Source organism: Epinephelus moara, chromosome 23 (assembly GCF_006386435.1).
Source record: "Epinephelus moara isolate mb chromosome 23, YSFRI_EMoa_1.0, whole genome shotgun sequence".
Lineage (NCBI taxonomy): Eukaryota > Metazoa > Chordata > Actinopteri > Perciformes > Serranidae > Epinephelus > Epinephelus moara.
The window spans coordinates 19,685,114-19,702,899 of NC_065528.1; the positions used below are offsets into that span (position 1 = coordinate 19,685,114).

Below are 17,786 nucleotides of genomic sequence, written 5' to 3' on the forward strand. Positions count from 1 at the left end.
AGCTTGGCTTCCAAGGCCCTCTTTCATCTTCTGTCTTTCCCAGCATCTCCTCCATCTTGTCAGAGGAAACCTTCTTCCTCCCTTAAGAGAGACACACAAGGAACCATAGTGTCTTTAACTAACAGGTTGTTTTATACTGTATGTGTCTTTCTATGCAGTTACTTGTCAGTGTAGAGGTTACAATGCTTTAAACACAAATTAATTAGCCTAATTCTACACTGCTTCTAAACAGCATTAGTATTTTTTAATATGTGCCACTGTAGATCATTAATTTGCACTTATAGAAGTCAAATTTAAATTTTTTTAAGGAACCTCAGTCCTGAGACTGAGTGCCAGTGAGATCCAGTTGCACAAAATTCTGCCGTGCTAATGCACTGTATTAATTATTGTAAGCACATAAAGTGCAAGATTCTCTCAATGACACAGTGGCTATGACATATGGGTAGTAGTCATACAAGGACAGGCAGAAAAAATATTTAAGGAGATAATAGAATAAAACTCTTTTATCTGATTAGTCACAGTATAGACAAGTTTCCACTCATAATTTCGCAACAGCACAGGAAGAAAAATGTAGTGGCTCAAAACTGACACACATTTCACATCGCTGCAGGTCTGGTATAGGCAGCAGCTGCTCAAACCTGGACCGGAACTCAGACACCAGCTGCTGCTGTCTTTTGTCATAGTTAGAGCTACAGACATATACACAATTTCAGATTTAAACAATCAACACATCACCATTGTAAATGGTTAATGAATCTATAGATTTATTAAATCAACAGTGAACCTCTGTTATGTCCTTTGTCATAATAAAAGAGCTCTGCACCCCTTCCCTCCCCTTGATCTTTAACAGATATGAATTTCTCACAAACAAACTCACTTAGAAGAAGATCTCCTTTGCAGAGGGAACATTCAAAAGTCTGTGAACCAGGCGGGAAAAGCTGGTATACGAGGTCTTCAGTGTATATCACCACTGGCCTGTTGAGACATGGACACAACACTCATGGTATTAAATCATTTTGTGACCACCTTGAGTTACTAAATATACATGTGCTCTCAATATTTTGTGTATGTTAACCTTCTTTAAAAACCCTCCATCTTCACAGTGGAGCTCAGTTCGGCATTGCAGGTGTGGATTTTATCCAGGTGGCTCTGGATGATTTGCATCAACCATCACCACACAGCTCCAGAACCAGCTGCAGCAAGACAAAGGTGGGAGACAGGTAACTCACAAGAGCATGGCACAGCAGGGAAAAGACTGATTTCTATTATTAGAGGGCACAACAGTATTTTTAAATGTTCATGAGACAATAACAAGACACATACCAATATTACAACTGAGACAATTACAAAAACAAAGTCATAAATACATGAGGGATCATTTTCTTTATTTAAACTGTATTAGTAACTATTATTTGGTAAAATGACTGGCTGCATATACCAGCAGATAACTAAATGAATATCCATCCAACCTTTTGGTTTTCCGCGCCATTTCTACATTTAAAAACGTCTAAACATTTAATAAAATACAGTTTTTTTTGCTTCATACTCACAACTTCCAGGTAAAACGGATGTTGTGAAACTGTCGTGCCACGTGTGCTTTCCTTCAAAATAAAAGCTGGTACGTTCAATTCGTCTTCTATGAACAAAAGGATAATTTACGAAAATTCGTTTGTTGAGTTAAATTGTATCTCAAACGAAGATGTCTATGTGATGCGGGCAAAAGCGAAAATGTGGAAAATAATAGGAAAGGAAGCAACAAGTCACCTCTTGTTTATTGTTTATTGTTTATTGTTTATTTGGATCCCCATTAGTCTTCATGGAAATGAAGACTATTCTTCCTGGGGTCCACAAATTATAGGCTACATGTGTCACACAACATACAGGTGGTTGTTTGTGCATATAGCATTTTCTGCCAGCAAATGGCGCACATCTGTAAGTCTTTGTGGTACCCTGGACCCTTTAAACTCGAGTTTATACCATAGACTGTATAAAATAATGGACGTAGTCACCGTGACGTCACCCATCCGTTTCTGAAGAGTGGATTTGAAACTCAAAATAGTCCGCTCTCTCTCGGCCATTATCATGTCAACATACAGGGAAAATGTGTCCAGAGTTTATGACATTTAGCGGGAGAGCTAGAGCCATTTGACTAAAGCTGACGTTATTACTCCTGTAGCATGATGTTATTAGGCTAAATATTACATTTCTAACAGTGTCTGAGCTGATTTATTGACACAGCATGCTTGTAGGCTGCTGTAACGTTAGGTTTACAGAGGAAATAACGGGATGTGACTTAATGGGTGAAAATATCGTTAGTGAAACAGAAACGAGCGTTAGTTAGGGGACAAGAGTCAAGAGTCACAAAGACTCACGTATGTTAAAAGTTACTTAGGCTACAACCGGTGTATTTACTGTAGGCTATGTGTCCGGGGTCCTTCGCCTGTGGAACGAGTAACGTGACCACTAACTTGTCCTCAAACGAACGCATGTTTCTGTTCACTAACGTTCTATATGTATTATGAAGAATGTCAGACTGGCCAATCAGTGGCAGAGTTGGGCCCAGTGGCAGAGTTGGGCCCGGAGTTTCGACTGACACAGAACCGGCACGGTGCCGGTTCCCGAACCTAGGCTACTTACAACGGCATGAAAAACGATCTGATATTCTGTTTGTTGTTGGTTATTTCCTTAAAAACTACGACTTTATTCTCGTTAAATTACGACTTTATTCTCGAAATATTACGACTTTAATCTCATAATATTTCGACTTTATTCTCGTAATATTATGACTTTTTCTCAGTTATGACTTTATTCTCAAAATATTACGAGTTTTTTCTCGTAATATTTCGACTTTATTCTCGAACAGCAAGCCATATTACTCCAATATTTGCCTGAAAAAATATCCAAAAGGCACAAACACGGCTGAGAGGACAGGTTCAATGCCTTGAACATGGGCACGAATTGGCTGAGATGACGCCGAGCAGACGGCCGAGTCTGAGCTCAGCTCCGCACAGCAGAGCCAGCGGCTAGTTAGCATGCTAGTTAGCCAGCCGTTATGGTGCGACCTGTCACTCAAAGTGACCACGCCCTTAATTATGCGCAATTTCAAACCTTAATAACATTTAAACGGAAGAGTTATAAAAAAAATTCACCCCCCACACAAAGGGGAAATTAACTATAGAGACCAAAACCATTTTTTGTACCAGGCTGTAAACATGTTTATTTCTGCTCTAAAGTTGGGCATTTTAACATGGGGGTCTATGGGGATTGACTCACTTCCGGAGCCAGCATCAAGTGGACAGTCAGTGAACTGCAGTTTTTGGCACTTCCGCATGGGCCTCACTCGTCTCCCCCGGAGGTTGGGGCTTGGTTTATACCAAATTCTTATCTTTGTGTAGTTTTGGTTTTTTTTTTACAAAAAACAAAACAAACAAAAGACAGCTTTTGTATGTGCAATAGGCTTTTTTTCACTGAGGACTTTTTTGACATGTCACATTAGGAAAAGCAACAGTCTAAACTATAACATCAGTGGTGGCTGATTTCCATTTAGTTTTTTCAGTTTCAGGATGCTGGCTCCCTGTCACACTGCCCAGACTAGTCAAACTAGTTTGCTCAGGGGTCACTATGCAAAATGACAGGAGGCTAGCTGTGAAGTGCTGTAAAGTTTAGTTGATCTGACACACATTAAACATGGCTTAATAGAGACAATTTCAAATGCAAGTACACAAATTGACCTCGCTATAACTCACAGCATTCACAGACAAAGCACTTGTCCTTATTTGGACACATTTTCACCACAAATACAACATGCTAATGTCTTTAGCACAAGCCTATGGCATTTTACATTAGCCTAGCAGCCAACGTACTTTTCCTCTTCTCATATAAAACCAGGAACAACAGCAACATTTAACAAAGGTAACGGTATGTGATTTTGCTCCATTACAACTCACAGCATACACAGACAAAACACTCCTATCTGGACACCTTTTCCCCACAAATACAACATGCTAATGTTTTTAGCACAAGCCTATGGCATTTTACATTGTATAAATTAGCCTTGCAGCTAGCAATCGTTTCCTCTTCTTATATAAAGCCAGGGACAACATTAACATTTAACAAAGGTAACGGTATGTAATTTTGCTCCATTACAACTCACAAGGTTCACTGACAAAACAACTGTCTTATACTTAACACATTTTCCAAACAGATATATCATGCTAACATTATTAGCACAAGCCTATGGCATTTTACATTGTATGAATTAGCCTAGCGACAAGCAGAGATTTCCTCTGCTCATATGAAGCCAGGATAAATCAAGACTTAAAACCAAAACGCTATTTTTGGCGGCTCTATTGTCTTCACAATTTATTGTTTATTATCTCTGAAACAAAAGTAAATAAAAAGTAAAAAAAGTACTAGTTTCAGGACACTGGGACTTTATCGTCTCATTAAAGGACACTATTTTCACTGGCAATGTTTAGGTTTTTTTGTTTGTTTGTTTTTAAATATCAGGTCTTATCGATCCAATATAGCTAGGAGAAATTGAAATTGCATACTAAGGGAGGTTCATGACAAAAGAACATGAGACAAAGCCATAGTACTACACACACTATAACACGTATGCAGGGTTTATTCTGTCCTGGGTGGAGTGTATACAGTGATACACATCTAAAAAAAAATAACAAATCATTTACTAAGTTACACACATATATTTCAGCAAACTGTCCCTGTTTTTTCTTCAGGTCAATGGGGTCAATTGTGAAACCCCTTTTCCCAGGTTTTATCATATGATCAGTGGTGCAGGAGGGAGACACAGAGGTAACACTCCCAGTTTTTTACACGCCCATTCAGCGCTCACCAGACCGCAACTAGCGTCACTCACTGTAACTGTACATGTCTGCTCATGTATTAGAGGAATATTAGCAGCTCTTCACCACCATTAGGCTGTCGAGTCTTTAGTATAACTCACACAAACTCTGGTTTTCAGACAGTTAATATCTTAATTGTGCGCAAACTTGGAGAGCAGCTGGGATACTTGTCACCATGGCAGGAGGAAGACGCGGGGGCGCACCTGGATCTGGCGAGGACGTCTCCTTAGTCAGTCCCGTTGTAAAGTACCTACTGTTCCTGTTTAATTTTATATTTTGGGTAAGTGTTACTTATGGTGTTAAACACAATGGGCCACATATACTCGTGGTTGTTGTAACCTTGTTTACTCTTGTCTGTGTGCAGGTTAATCATTGTGACTCTTTGCACACCAGATTTGCTCTCTGGTGTCTTCAGGAAAACTATTTGTTAAACTAGGAACAAGAGTTAAATGGCATTTCTCAGGACTTTAGGTTCCAGTTATGTCACACTTACTGTGTTTACTACTTTTGTTTAACCTCAAAGTGTGAAATTTGATCTGCTTGGAGCATCCAGTGGTTTGTTTGTTTAAGGTGGTTGTTCATTAACTTAGGTGTTTTACAAGAAGTGAAACTGTTCAGGAAAGAGAGGGGAAGTTAAGCACAGCTGACACACCAGGTGTCAAGTTGTATTCTCACTTTGCAAACAGGAATGTATCATTGGGTTTGTTGGAGGGGATTTTGAGCTCAGAACAAGTTCTCAATAACAGCACTTAAAACACCTAAACTCAGCCAACAAAACTGCTGTGGTTTCATTTCAGCGTAGTTCCTTTCATGACAGTTGCCAGGAAACACAAACTGTCATTGATTCATATGCTGAGGGGGCCATGTACACACACTCACACAAATCTGTCTGTTGACTGGAGGAAACATGCTCGCTGTGGAGCAGGATTCACCCCAAGTGAGATGTTTTATTTCCCATTTAAACCAAACACAGCAGGTGATTGTGTTGATCGTATTTGTAGATGTTCACCAACAATAAGATGTTAATAAATGCACGACTCAGTCCTTTACAAGCAAAGAATTCAGCTGAAGGTGACAGCCAAGCTCGGCAGTGGGTTGTAAACTAACCAAAGTTCATATCAGTGCGTTGCAGGTGCTCAGGGACTGTGACATAAGGAGATTTCTGGCTTACAACATTCGCAAAGCAGAGCTGTTGTTGCAGATTAAACTTGTTGGGATTTAGTGGAGACTTTTCTGCTGCTGGTCGAGCAACAGAAATGACAAAAAAAAAAAAGAGTTTAAACATGAAAATCCAGTGAGAACTCTAACAGACAGGAAGTTTTCAGGAGTGCTTTTTTAATTTCTGACCAAAAAAGTCTGTGTAGCTTTCCCTTCTCTGTTTCCTACAGTCTCAGGAGTGTCTTTAAAACAAACCTGTATGAGTGTGTCAGGCGTCTTCATGACTTCTGGCCATGTACAAACAGGCTACGGCTGTGTAAAAACTTGAAGCTCTTCGACATGGAATGTGTTATTGTCATTTCTGTTGCCTCTGGCTACAATGGGCTCCGCACAGGACACACCAGAGATAAAAGCGCAGGGTTCTTGTCTCGTCTAGATTGTCTGTAATCTCAGGAAACTTCACGGAAAGCCCATTTTATAACAAACAAGAATCTGATTTCATGACCACTTACTCTTAGATGTGGCGTTTCACATTTCATTAGACTTATACAAGATACATGATGGCAAAAAAAAAAACAGCCTGTTCTTCACTGTGAAACTCAATCTTTAAAAAAGGGGGCAGACAAATCTAGCTTTGCACTCCCACCCCATGAAGCTGCAGTGTCTGTGGTAACTGGATCCATTTCATTCGGGGTGGGAAGAGTGCTCCTGAGGGCTCCCTATTATTCCATTGAGACTGAGAGAGGAGCGCTGAGTGAAAGGCTCTTTATTTTTTAGGGAAAGGTACAGATTGCTGCCAGGTCGATTTAGTCCAATGGAAGCAGAGTGGATGGCAGAGTCTCCTTATCTGCATTTCTAATGAAAAATGTTGTGGGCTCGGAGCCCCGAGGCTAAAAAAGCAGGGATTTTCCTTGAGTGTATTTTAGGGAAATTAGCTGGTATTCTCTCAGTACGGCCTTGTCTATGACTCATATGTCACTGATTGCATTGTGGTGAGTGGTGCCACTCCCTGGACAAGTACAAACACAGAAATGGTTCTTCACCTACTGTGCTGAGTGGTTTCTCCTGCTTATGCCCCATTATAATGTTTCAAGATGTGCTAAGTATAAAGAGATCTTTTTTCTCTCTGCTCCCCTTAGATAATTTCCCTGGTGATGGTGGGAATCGGCGTGTACGCCCGCATGATGAAACATGCAGGTAAGTGATCCTTCACTGATAGAGCATACAGTCCTTCCCCATGTTCAGTGGGAGACAGTGGGAGTATTGAGTGTCAGGACAGTATGTTCGCTTTTATGCTTTTTTGCCTCCACCAAACAGCAGGGTGGTGAAAAATTAGGAAAACAGCATCCAAAGCTGTGTTGTTCAAGGTTTCATGAGGGAAAATAAACATATTTCTACCCTGATACATACTGAGAGAGCTAGAGGAAGACACTTCAAAGCACATTTAAACGTTTCCTGTCACTGTTTGAAGCTTTCTTCACATCAGTCTTTGAACCCCTCGTTTCTTCTTGTTTTCAGAGGCGGCCCTGGCGTGTCTGTCAGTGGACCCGGCTGTAATGCTGTTGGTCGTGGGGATCCTCATGTTCATCATCACCTTCTGTGGCTGTGTGGGCTCACTGCGAGAAAATATCTGCCTCCTGCAGACTGTAAGTCAGGAGTAGGCTACATAGCCGAGACACTGTATGCTGTATGACATGATGTGGAGGTAATGGTGTCAGATTCAAACTCAGTCAATGAGCTGCCTGATCATCTTAACAATATTTTAGCATTAGCTCTAATAATAACAAGGTTTGTACTTGATGTACATCATTAACACTCTTACAAAGAAAATTACTCATTACAAGTTGAAAAAAAATTGTATTTTGCAGAGGAAACAAGCCTAACGGAATAGTTCACCCCTCAGGTGACCATTTGAATATCAATTACTCACCACGTTACAATGAAAAATTTGTTTTTCTCAGATGCCTCCGCAGTGAGCAAAGAATCCAAAAAATGCAAACAGTCTTGATGAACAGGACTCATAGGGGTCCACATTTAACAACCGCTACACTATATCAAAACATTTGTTTACAAACTCTCACACAACTCATACAGTATAAGTCACATTTATCCAGTCGTATGCTCAGTACTTCCCAAACAGACAGCGCTTTTCGACAGGAAACTGAACTAAAAGTGAACCTTATCTATGCTCTCTTCAAAGCCAGGCTCCACTGATTAAAAGAGAAATTTTATCTCACTGAACACAGGAGCTGCTTTTCTACTGCTGCCTTGATCTGTAGTCTGCCTGTGTTATTGTGTGAGTTTGGTGAATCTAAACTAACCCTTTAAAACACCAAAGTCACACAATAACACAAACTAACAACCGATGGAGGCAGCTGTAGACCAGCTGCTCCCAGGTTATGTAAGGTAAAATTACTGTTTTTATCAGTGGAGTCTGGCTTTGAAGGGAGCATAGATAAGCTCCACTTCTTATTCACCTCCATGTCCCAAAACACTGTCTGTTTGATACGACTGGATAAATGAGACTTGGATTATACTGCACGAGTTGTGTGAGAGCAGTTAGGGTCAAAGTATAAGTCGAATAAATATTTTTTCAAAGATGATTTCTGTCATTTTAGGTGGATCTTATTACATTGTTGTATGTTCAAGTTTACTTTTTTTGACCAGTTTGGTTTTAATTAGTTATTTGATGCTATAGGGAGAGATTTGGCGTCATTATTGACAGCTGTGTGACCAGCACAAGATGGCAGCGGACATAACTGATGATTTGACTGAAGACAATAAAGCCTCCACAAAAATAGCATTTTATGTCGAGTGTGATTTATCCTGGCTACAGGAGCAGAGGAAATCCTCACTAAACGCTAGGCTCATTTATACAATGTAAAATACCGTAGGCTGTGCTAATAACATTAGCATGGTACATTTGTTTGAAAAATGTGTTTAGTATGAGACAGTTGTTTTGTCTGTGAACTATGTGAGTTGTCATGGAGCCAAATTTTGTAACGTTACCTTTGTTAAATGTTGGTGTTGTCCCTGGCTTTACATGAGGAGAGAAGAGAGTAAGCTAGCCGCTGGGGTAATTTATACAATGTTAAATGCCATAGGCTTGTGCTAATAACGTTAGCATGTTGTATTTGTTTGGAAAATGTGTTTAGTATAAGACAGTTGTTTTGTCGGTGAGCCTTGTGAGCTGTAATGGAGCTGAATTTTGTAACGTTACCTTTGTTAAATGTTGCTGTTGTCCCTGGCTTCATATGAGTAGAGAAAAAGTCTGCTAGTCACTAGGCTAGTTTATACAATGTAAAATGCCATAGGCTTGTGCTAAAAACATTAGCATGTTGTATTTGTGGGGAAAAGGTGTCCAAATAAGGACAAGTGTTTGTCTGTGAATGCTGCGAGTTATAGTGACGCTGATTTGTGTACTTGTATTTCAAATTGTCTCTATTAAGCCATGTTTAATGTGTGTTTAATGTGTGTTTTGAATCAAGGAAAATTTACAGCACTTCACAGAAACCTCTGCCGCCGACGAGTGTTTTGGAGGTGTAACTGCAGAGTGATACAGACACACACCACCACCAGCTCAAGTATAAATGAGATGCGTTGTCCATCTTTATATGGTCAATGGGACAAACGGGTCTTCCGCGGGACACCGTTGGGTCAAAAGTAGGCAGTAAACTCACAATTGACGTTCCAAGGGACACAGACTATTGTTTCCCTGACAATACAAAACACTGTGAACAATAAATTTGTGTTGAAATCGGCAGGAGGAGAGCTAGTTATCGTTAGCTGTTTGCAGCCAGTGACCGGAAGTAACAGCTTGAGGTTGCATTGAGTTTCATTATGATGCGTTCAAGCTCTATTGCGTAAAAATGAGCTCTGAATGGAGAATTATAAAGTTTTCGTGATGTGTCCAAAAGTTGTCTTGTAAAATGTACTCGAACTAGAATACAGTTTGAAGGAGAAATTTGTTGATATTTTTACAAGCAAAGAAAAAGACAGGGATAAAATGCTATTAAGCTAGGTTTTTTTTTCAATGTATGTGAAAGAAGGTTATTTTAAAGGTTGTGTCATGAATGTGTTTGATTGAATATGTGCTCATTCAAAAGTAGTGTAATGAAGTGACTTTAAATCAGTTATTTTTTGTAGTAGATTTCTTTGTTTACCTGGCACAAAAATCAACAACAACAAAAGAACATAAGTATGGGCTACTGACCAAATGTTTTTGTTAAACATCTGTATCGGCCCAGAATTTACAAGCGGTGCATCCGTATTGTAAACAGATTTTTTGATATAGTTTTTCTGTTTGTTGCTAAATGCAGTCGACCAGTTTTCCCCACAAATTCTATGTAACACAGAATGACTAATTGATATATTAATTTCCATTTTTGGGAAGAAGTGTTCCTTTAAGTAGTCTTATAAAATAAGACACAATCAAACCAGTGTTTAGTCGACTAGTGTGTTACAACATATTTCTGTTTTAAGCCCCTGCTCTTAGTTTTCTTGCTTTTTCTGCAGCTAATACCAGCTGAGTGTGCATGCAGTCACAGGATCTCATGGACTCTGTCCTCTAAAGAATTAACCCAGAACAGATTAATTTTAACACAGTTGTCACCATGTGTCTCTCTTTCCTCCTCACAGTTCTGTATCTGTCTGACAGTGATCTTCCTGCTCCAGCTGATTGCTGGCGTCCTGGGCTTCATCTTCTCTGATAGGGTAGGGTAGACTTTGCTTTATTTGTCCTTTTCTGATTGTGTTTATTGGTGAAACACTGTCCTCTACTGGACTTTGTGTGTAACTGCTTCTGAGTAAACTCATGAAGTGAGCAGCAGTTTCCTCACAGATAAGGTTGTTAGATGTGATTTTGTTTGTTAGAGGTGAGGATCTCAAGAAGAAGATGGATTTCTAATTAAACAATCATGAGGTCGCCATCAAACTGCTACTAGTTGACAAAAAACGATTTCACGTAAATGGGCTAATGTATCTGTCTTTGTTATCTCCACTGATACAAAAGCTTAAATGATATGATTCAACATATTACTTTACTGTGTATTCCTGATGTATATTTTTGTTCATACTTTGCCAAGGCTCGGAACAGAGTGACGGAGATTATCAATAATGCCATTGTTCACTACAGAGAGGACCTTGATCTGCAGAACCTCATTGACTTTGGTCAGAAAGAGGTAAGGATTCAGACTTCACACACACTGTAGATCATCATTTTGTCATTATAAACACCAGGGTGATAGTATAATGAACATGTTTCCTAATCTTTTCCATCTCAAATGCTTGTTTGTGTCCTCAGTTTGGCTGCTGTGGCGGTGTGACATACACTGACTGGTCCCAGAATATGTACTTCAAATGCGAAAAAGACAACCCCAGCAGAGAGCGCTGCTCTGTCCCCTTCTCCTGTTGTATCATGACGAAAGACAAGGTTGCTCTCTTCACAAGACTCTGCTCATACTTCTTTTTGTTTGTTTTGTTTGCACAGTTTTGTTTATTGAAATTTTCAGGGCATACGTGAATTGATAGCTGTGTCTTAGTTTCAATGCCCAATTCTAGATAAGGAGATATTCATGGGCGAATACCTTTATATGTGTGGAGATACAAATTGAAAAAGTGATAATAAAAATTAGGGGGAAAAAGACTTGATTAAATAATTACAAAATAAATAAATGAATAGATAAGACAAATAAATAATAAGAATAATAATATAAGAAATATTAAAAAATAGAAATAAATGAGTAGATATTGATAAAAATGAAACCAAATTGAGAGATGAAGTCAAAATTAATTCGTGCAAACAAGGACAAGGTGATATACATAGGTAAATACCTTTATACATGGAGACATAGAGATATAGTTCTTTTAAAAATTAAGTTAAAAAAAGACTCAATTAAAAGAAATATGTAGATAAAATAAATAATTGTAATAATATTAATAATACTAATGATGAAAGAAAAATAAATATAAAAAATAAAGAATAGAATTAGGATAAAAACAAATAGAGAAATAAATAGATAAAAGAAGAAGAAAATAAAAAAATAAAATAAATAAACATGAATAAAGAAAGATACAAATGAAATAAAATAGAGAGGTAGTAATAGTGATAGTAATAGTTGATTAATACAAAGTAATAAATGAATAAGATAAAAAGTAAATATAAAAAAATGTCAGTAAAGGATACAAAAGAAAATGAATAACACCATGCTTTTTCTAAAAGCAGGTGGTTATCAACACCATGTGTGGCCATGGCATGCAGGAGTTAGAGTATGTTGAGGCTGCAGACTACATCCACACCAACGGCTGCATAGACAAACTGGTGAACTGGATCCACAGTAACCTGTTCCTACTGGGAGGCATCGCCCTGGGACTGGCCATACCACAGGTAGGAGTACAACCTACATACCAGCCCACACACACTTAACTCCAGCCTGTAAGAGCAGAGACTAAACTGGAGAGCTCTCTGTTTTTGTTTCCCGCTCTGCAGCTGGTTGGCATCCTGTTGTCTCAGATTTTGATCAACCAGATCAAAGACCAGATCGAGCTCCAGGACTACAGCCGCAAGCACCGCTCCGACCCGTTCAGCTGACCCGAGTCGGATCAGACCAGATTCTGATGAACGGCATCAGAAACAGGGTGACACCAGCAGATTAGGGGGAGAATCACACATGCCTGAAAAATATCTGTCATCTCTGCCTGGACTGAGCTTTCATCATCGCTGCTCTTAGACTTAAAGACACAACACTAGTGTGCTTTCAAATATTTTGCATTGAAGTGGAGTTGTGTTCACACAAAGAACACAGACGGAAAAACAGGACTCTGCTGCCACCTTGTGGACAAAGACTGTGCTTGAATTTACCAAACTATGTACAGTAGTTAGTACGCAAGCAGGGGCAGGGAGGATGTTTGGTGGTCAGGGTCATATTGATGGGATCATTGACCTTTACTTAAAGGTCCAGTGTGTAGGATTCAAGAGGATGTATTGGCAGTAATGGAATATAATATATTAAGTATATTTCTATAGTTTCATAACCACCTGGAAATAAGAATCATTGGGTTTTTGCTACCTTGGAATGAGCCATTTAGATCTACATAGGGAGCAGTCCCTTATCCACAGAGATTGCCATGTTGTCCAGAACCGACCAACCAAACACGGGCTCTAGTTGGGCCATTCGTGTTTTCACATCAGCTACCAGTTAGCAGCCTCTCTGTGATGATCAGCGTTGGAAAAACCCTATTTTTAACATAGGGCTGCTTTATTCAGTATTTTTACCGGTTTAAGTCGCCAGGTCCGCTTGTTTTGGAGAGGAAGAGACCTCTGTGGATAGACAGATAGACAATGCAGCAACACAATCTTGATTCATATGTGAGCGGCACTGCCTAGTTTGACAGTTTGACCACAGTTCATGAGCAGTGATTGACATGATTGACAGCTGAGTTAGAGTGTGTAATGGATTCTTGCAGATGCCATTAGACGCAATACGAGGAGGCAGAGGAACATGATTTTTGCTTTACTCAGTGTTTTTACTGGTGTAAGTCGCCACAATCGTCGTTTTGCAGAGGAAGAGACCTCTGGATATTTCGGCTCCCAGTAAAAACCTCTTGAATATTTGGGGCCAGGTGCACAAAGCACCTTAAGTTTGCCCCTGAAGTATGACACTTAAGGCTTACATAAAATACCTCACCAATAACTGACTGGTAAGATCCTGTTGCATAAAACTACAGCAATTATTAATTGTAAAGAGACTGGAAGAGCGCAGTGTTGGAAAGTTAAGTGATTCAATCCCAGACAGTCATGATCACAAACTGACTTGTGGTAAAACTTAAAGCACAAAATCAGTTGCTCATCATTGAGCATGTCCATCGGGTTCTCCTAGTTGTGAAACACTCTTCTCTAGACGCCTTAATTTTTCTTATATATCCATAAACCCAACCATGTTGCAGTTAAGATGGAGTCAGAGGTACTTTATGTTTTTGTCCTTACCTCGGTAACTAAGATTCTTTGTGTAGTGGTTTAACAAACTTAAAGCAATTTCACAAGTACAAGACAAAGATAAGGAGAAAAAATTAAATTCTGAAGTAAACATTTTGAGGAAACTTAAAGCAGAAGACTTGATGTATTGTGCAACTGATTTTACCTCAAGGAAACCTTAACTCGGACTTTAAGGAAAATCTTAACTTAAGGTTCTCTGTGCAACCTGCCCCTGGATCTGAAGTTATCAGAGAGAAAAGGTGAGGACACATTAGCAGCTGTGGGCTAGAGACCGTCTCTGACATGCCAAACAGTGTTGCTTTGTAATGTGAAACCTGTTTATTCAGTGATTTTAAAGGTTTAAATCACCTGGTCTGTTAATTTTGGAGGGTTGGAGACCTCTGCGGATAATTCAGAAGGAATCCTAGCCGGGAGAAGTTTCAATCCTCACCACTAGATGCCTCTAAATCCCCCTAAATCCTACACACTGTTCCTTTAAGAGCTGCATTAAGTGTAATCTGTTGCAAGTCATGTTTTTGCCAAAGACACCAAATAGGAATGTGAGTTAATGCATAGAGTTAATAACGTTTTTTTTGTTGTTTGTTTCAACTGCGTCCGTGATTGTTACTAACTGGAAAGGGAGTTGCTTTGTGTGTGTGTGTGTGTGTGTGTGTGTGTGTGTGTGTGTGTGTGTGTGGACTTTTTCAAAATACAAGAATGTCAGATGCATGCTCAGTAATGTTGCTTATGGCTGCGAGCATATGAAACATGAGCAATACACATAGTTGGTATGTAGTTTTGGATACTTTCACAAGCCTGTGTGTAGCAGCCAAGCAGTGGTTCCCAGCTGGTGGGTTGTGGTCCAAAAGTGGGTCGCAAGTCCATTCTGAATGGACCACAAGCAACTTGCAGACATGTCAAGTTTGTAATTTGAAGTACAGTGAATTTCTGGCACAGAGATTTTATTTTAAAGTGACATTTCCTGCTGTACAGTGAGAAACTAACAGAAAGCTACTTGACAGAGACAGCAAACTAGCTCAACTGCATGGCCAAACACAAGTATGACACTGAATGTATTACTGTTTGGACCTTGAAGTAAGGACTAAGGAGAAACTGTACTCCGTGGCTGGACCAGTTGGGAACCACTGCTGTAAAGTATTTACCTCTGGGGCCCTGAAATGCCTTGTATAAATGCCTTGCCTTGAGAAATAGCATAAGCATATAATAACCCCTTGTATAGAATATTTTTTAAGATTTTTTGTAATAGAAAATGACTGTAATGATAATGTTTACACCTATGGTCTGACTCTTTATAATAAAATTGTTGCTTGGTTGTCCTGCCCAGACCTGACACAGCACATGATGTCATTTCCTGCTCACATTTTATCCAGCTGACAGCGTGCGTGGCTGCAGAGTGACTGGATTTTGTGAGGTGTATGTCGTGAAATGCTGCCATTGTGAGTAATGTTTGCCAAACCGCACATTTCTGTACATATCCTGAGGCTGATTTATATGTATATGACTTGAATCCTGCTCTGATGTCTTCCTTTTTCATTTTTCTTTTGTAATATCTTTCGACTAAAATACAACAGGATCGGGGAATTCCCATTTTCCCACTAAAGCAAACTGCTGCCTGAGGTGCTGTAGTGTTGTTTTGTTGATGTGGTCACTAGAACAGGCCAAGATTGCATTTTGTGACCAATCACTGAGCAGACAGTGGTTGAGGGTTCTCTGACTGAGGAAAAAAAACATTTACTTGGAGCTAAAACACGAAACATGATCCCACCCTCAGTTGTCTGGATACAGTACCAATTAAAGTTTGATTTGCTCTGACAGCAAAAGAAAGTCAAACTGTTTTTGTGAGGATTTTGGTCATAAATGTTAGTGCTTTTCATGTCTGTGAAAATCATCCACAGCTGTAACTCTGCGTAATAAATCTCTTTTTATCACATGATAATTTGAGGGCAGATGGTTTTTTCTAGCTGCAACATTTTTCTCCTTCACCCAGAGAAGCTCGAAAGTAACTGTGAAGAAGCACAAACCAACACCACCTCTCATCTCCACCCCGTTTCTCCTCCGCCTGGCAAATGAAAACCCTGAGTTGCAAGGCATTCCCAGCCTGAAACCTGACGCCTGTAATCTTTGGGTGCAGAAACAGCCCCTGCATGTTTAACAGCCTTTGACGCAAGTCCACAATCTAAACATGACATTTCTGTGTTAGTTTAAAGCCGGAGTAGCTCTCCTGACTGTGATTTCCCCTTCAGCACGTCACAAAATCTACTGTATCACCAATCTGATGCCGCAAAGGAGGGAAAGAACATTTCAGATGGCAGAGGCATGTTGTAATTTAGTGTAAGCGACTGAGTATAATGAAAAAGTGACAGTTCTAACAGTGTGTGTGTGTGTGAGAGTGAGAGTGAGAGTGTGTGTTGGCCTGGGCTCTGGTGCTCTGTGTGTGGTCCCTGGTTTTTGCCTCTGACTCACTCAGGCGGCCATGTTGCTGTGGGTTTCAAGGAGGCCCAGACGCACGCACACACACAAACACACACTCTCACAGAGGAGGGAGCAGAGTTAACCCAGTTTTACTCTCAGAACACCAGGAGAGAAACAAAGCATCTGCAGCCATGCAAATACCACGAGTGCACTGTCCAATTAATGCGATAACAACAGCACCATAGCCGAGACCGGACCAGTTTGGACGTTTGTCTTTAGTGGTATCCTGACATATTTAAGCACATTAAAATAATGTGACTGTGTTTGAGTTTGTCTTTTATGTACATTGGTATGTTTTCTGTTCAGCAGTTTTTAAAGATCCCTGCAGCCACCTTAACGACGACAGGAAGCCCAGTCCATTACGAACGTCCCAAAGGAGACTGACTTAATGTAGTTTTGAGTTATTAACTGTATCCCTCCCTCCCACACACACATACTCAGCATACACACTGTATCTTCTGTCATATATACATGGGACAGCCATTCAAAACTCTTTAAATCTCCATGTAATTCTTACTATATGACTATTGATAAAGGCTGAGACACTCAGACTGTCATCATTTTCAGACTTTGGATCCAAACTTTCTTAGCAGGTTCCAAAGATTTGGACAGAGATGGGAAAACAAGCCTTCTCCTATGTTGTCCATGTTAAAAGTCCATGTAGCTGAGAAATGTAGCTGCTTTACTTGAGGTGGTTTGAGCCTTTTCCTTGTGTGTGTGATGACTGTATTTCCTGTCTGTTGTATTCTACTGATATTTAAACTGTAAAAGAGATTTCCATCTTAAGGGACCACCTGGTTAAATAAAGGGTTTTTAAAAAGACACACAGCCACTCATATACAGTAAAAAAGTACATGTATTTTAATCATACATTCTTATGTAACAGTGGTACGAACTAGTCTGGGGAGGGGAGGGTTTAATCTCCACTACATACCTACATAACTAATCCCAAGACATCATCAGTGCAGACTGGACCACATGCACAGTGCCTCTATGTTGCATGGCTCTATCACAGTGTTCTTTCACAATGCATGACATACATATATGTGTATCTATATTATTCATACTAACACCCATGGGCAGATTATAAGACAATGGACCCTTGGGCGAAAATATGCAAAAGAGCCCACCACGTCTCCACCATAGGAACAAGACACACAGACTTGGTGGTGGTTTTGCACCTTTTTTGTAGTTGTTTTGTGTCTTGTTGTACACATTGTGCATCTTTTTGTGTAATTATGTCCTTTTTTGGTCCTTTTGTGTCTCTTTTTGTTTGTTTTACTTGTTATTTTGGATCT

At 39.7% G+C, this 17,786-nt stretch overlaps 1 protein-coding gene across 2 annotated transcripts; it reads left to right on the forward strand.

Moving 5' to 3' along the window:
- Positions 1–4,810: 4,810 nt before the first annotated feature.
- On the forward strand, positions 4,811–15,339 carry tspan33a (tetraspanin 33a). 2 transcript variants are annotated; one of them, XM_050036625.1, is made up of 8 exons: positions 4,811–5,145; positions 7,163–7,220; positions 7,542–7,669; positions 10,662–10,736; positions 11,108–11,203; positions 11,326–11,454; positions 12,244–12,408; positions 12,511–15,339. In XM_050036625.1, exons 1-8 carry the CDS (start codon positions 5,041–5,043, stop codon positions 12,610–12,612), a joined length of 858 nt encoding a protein of 285 aa, XP_049892582.1. In that variant the 5' UTR covers positions 4,811–5,040; the 3' UTR covers positions 12,613–15,339. The 2 variants fall into 2 exon arrangements, with proteins under 2 accessions (XP_049892582.1, XP_049892583.1); XM_050036626.1 differs by having other exon boundaries at positions 12,247–12,408.
- Positions 15,340–17,786: the final 2,447 nt, after the last annotated feature.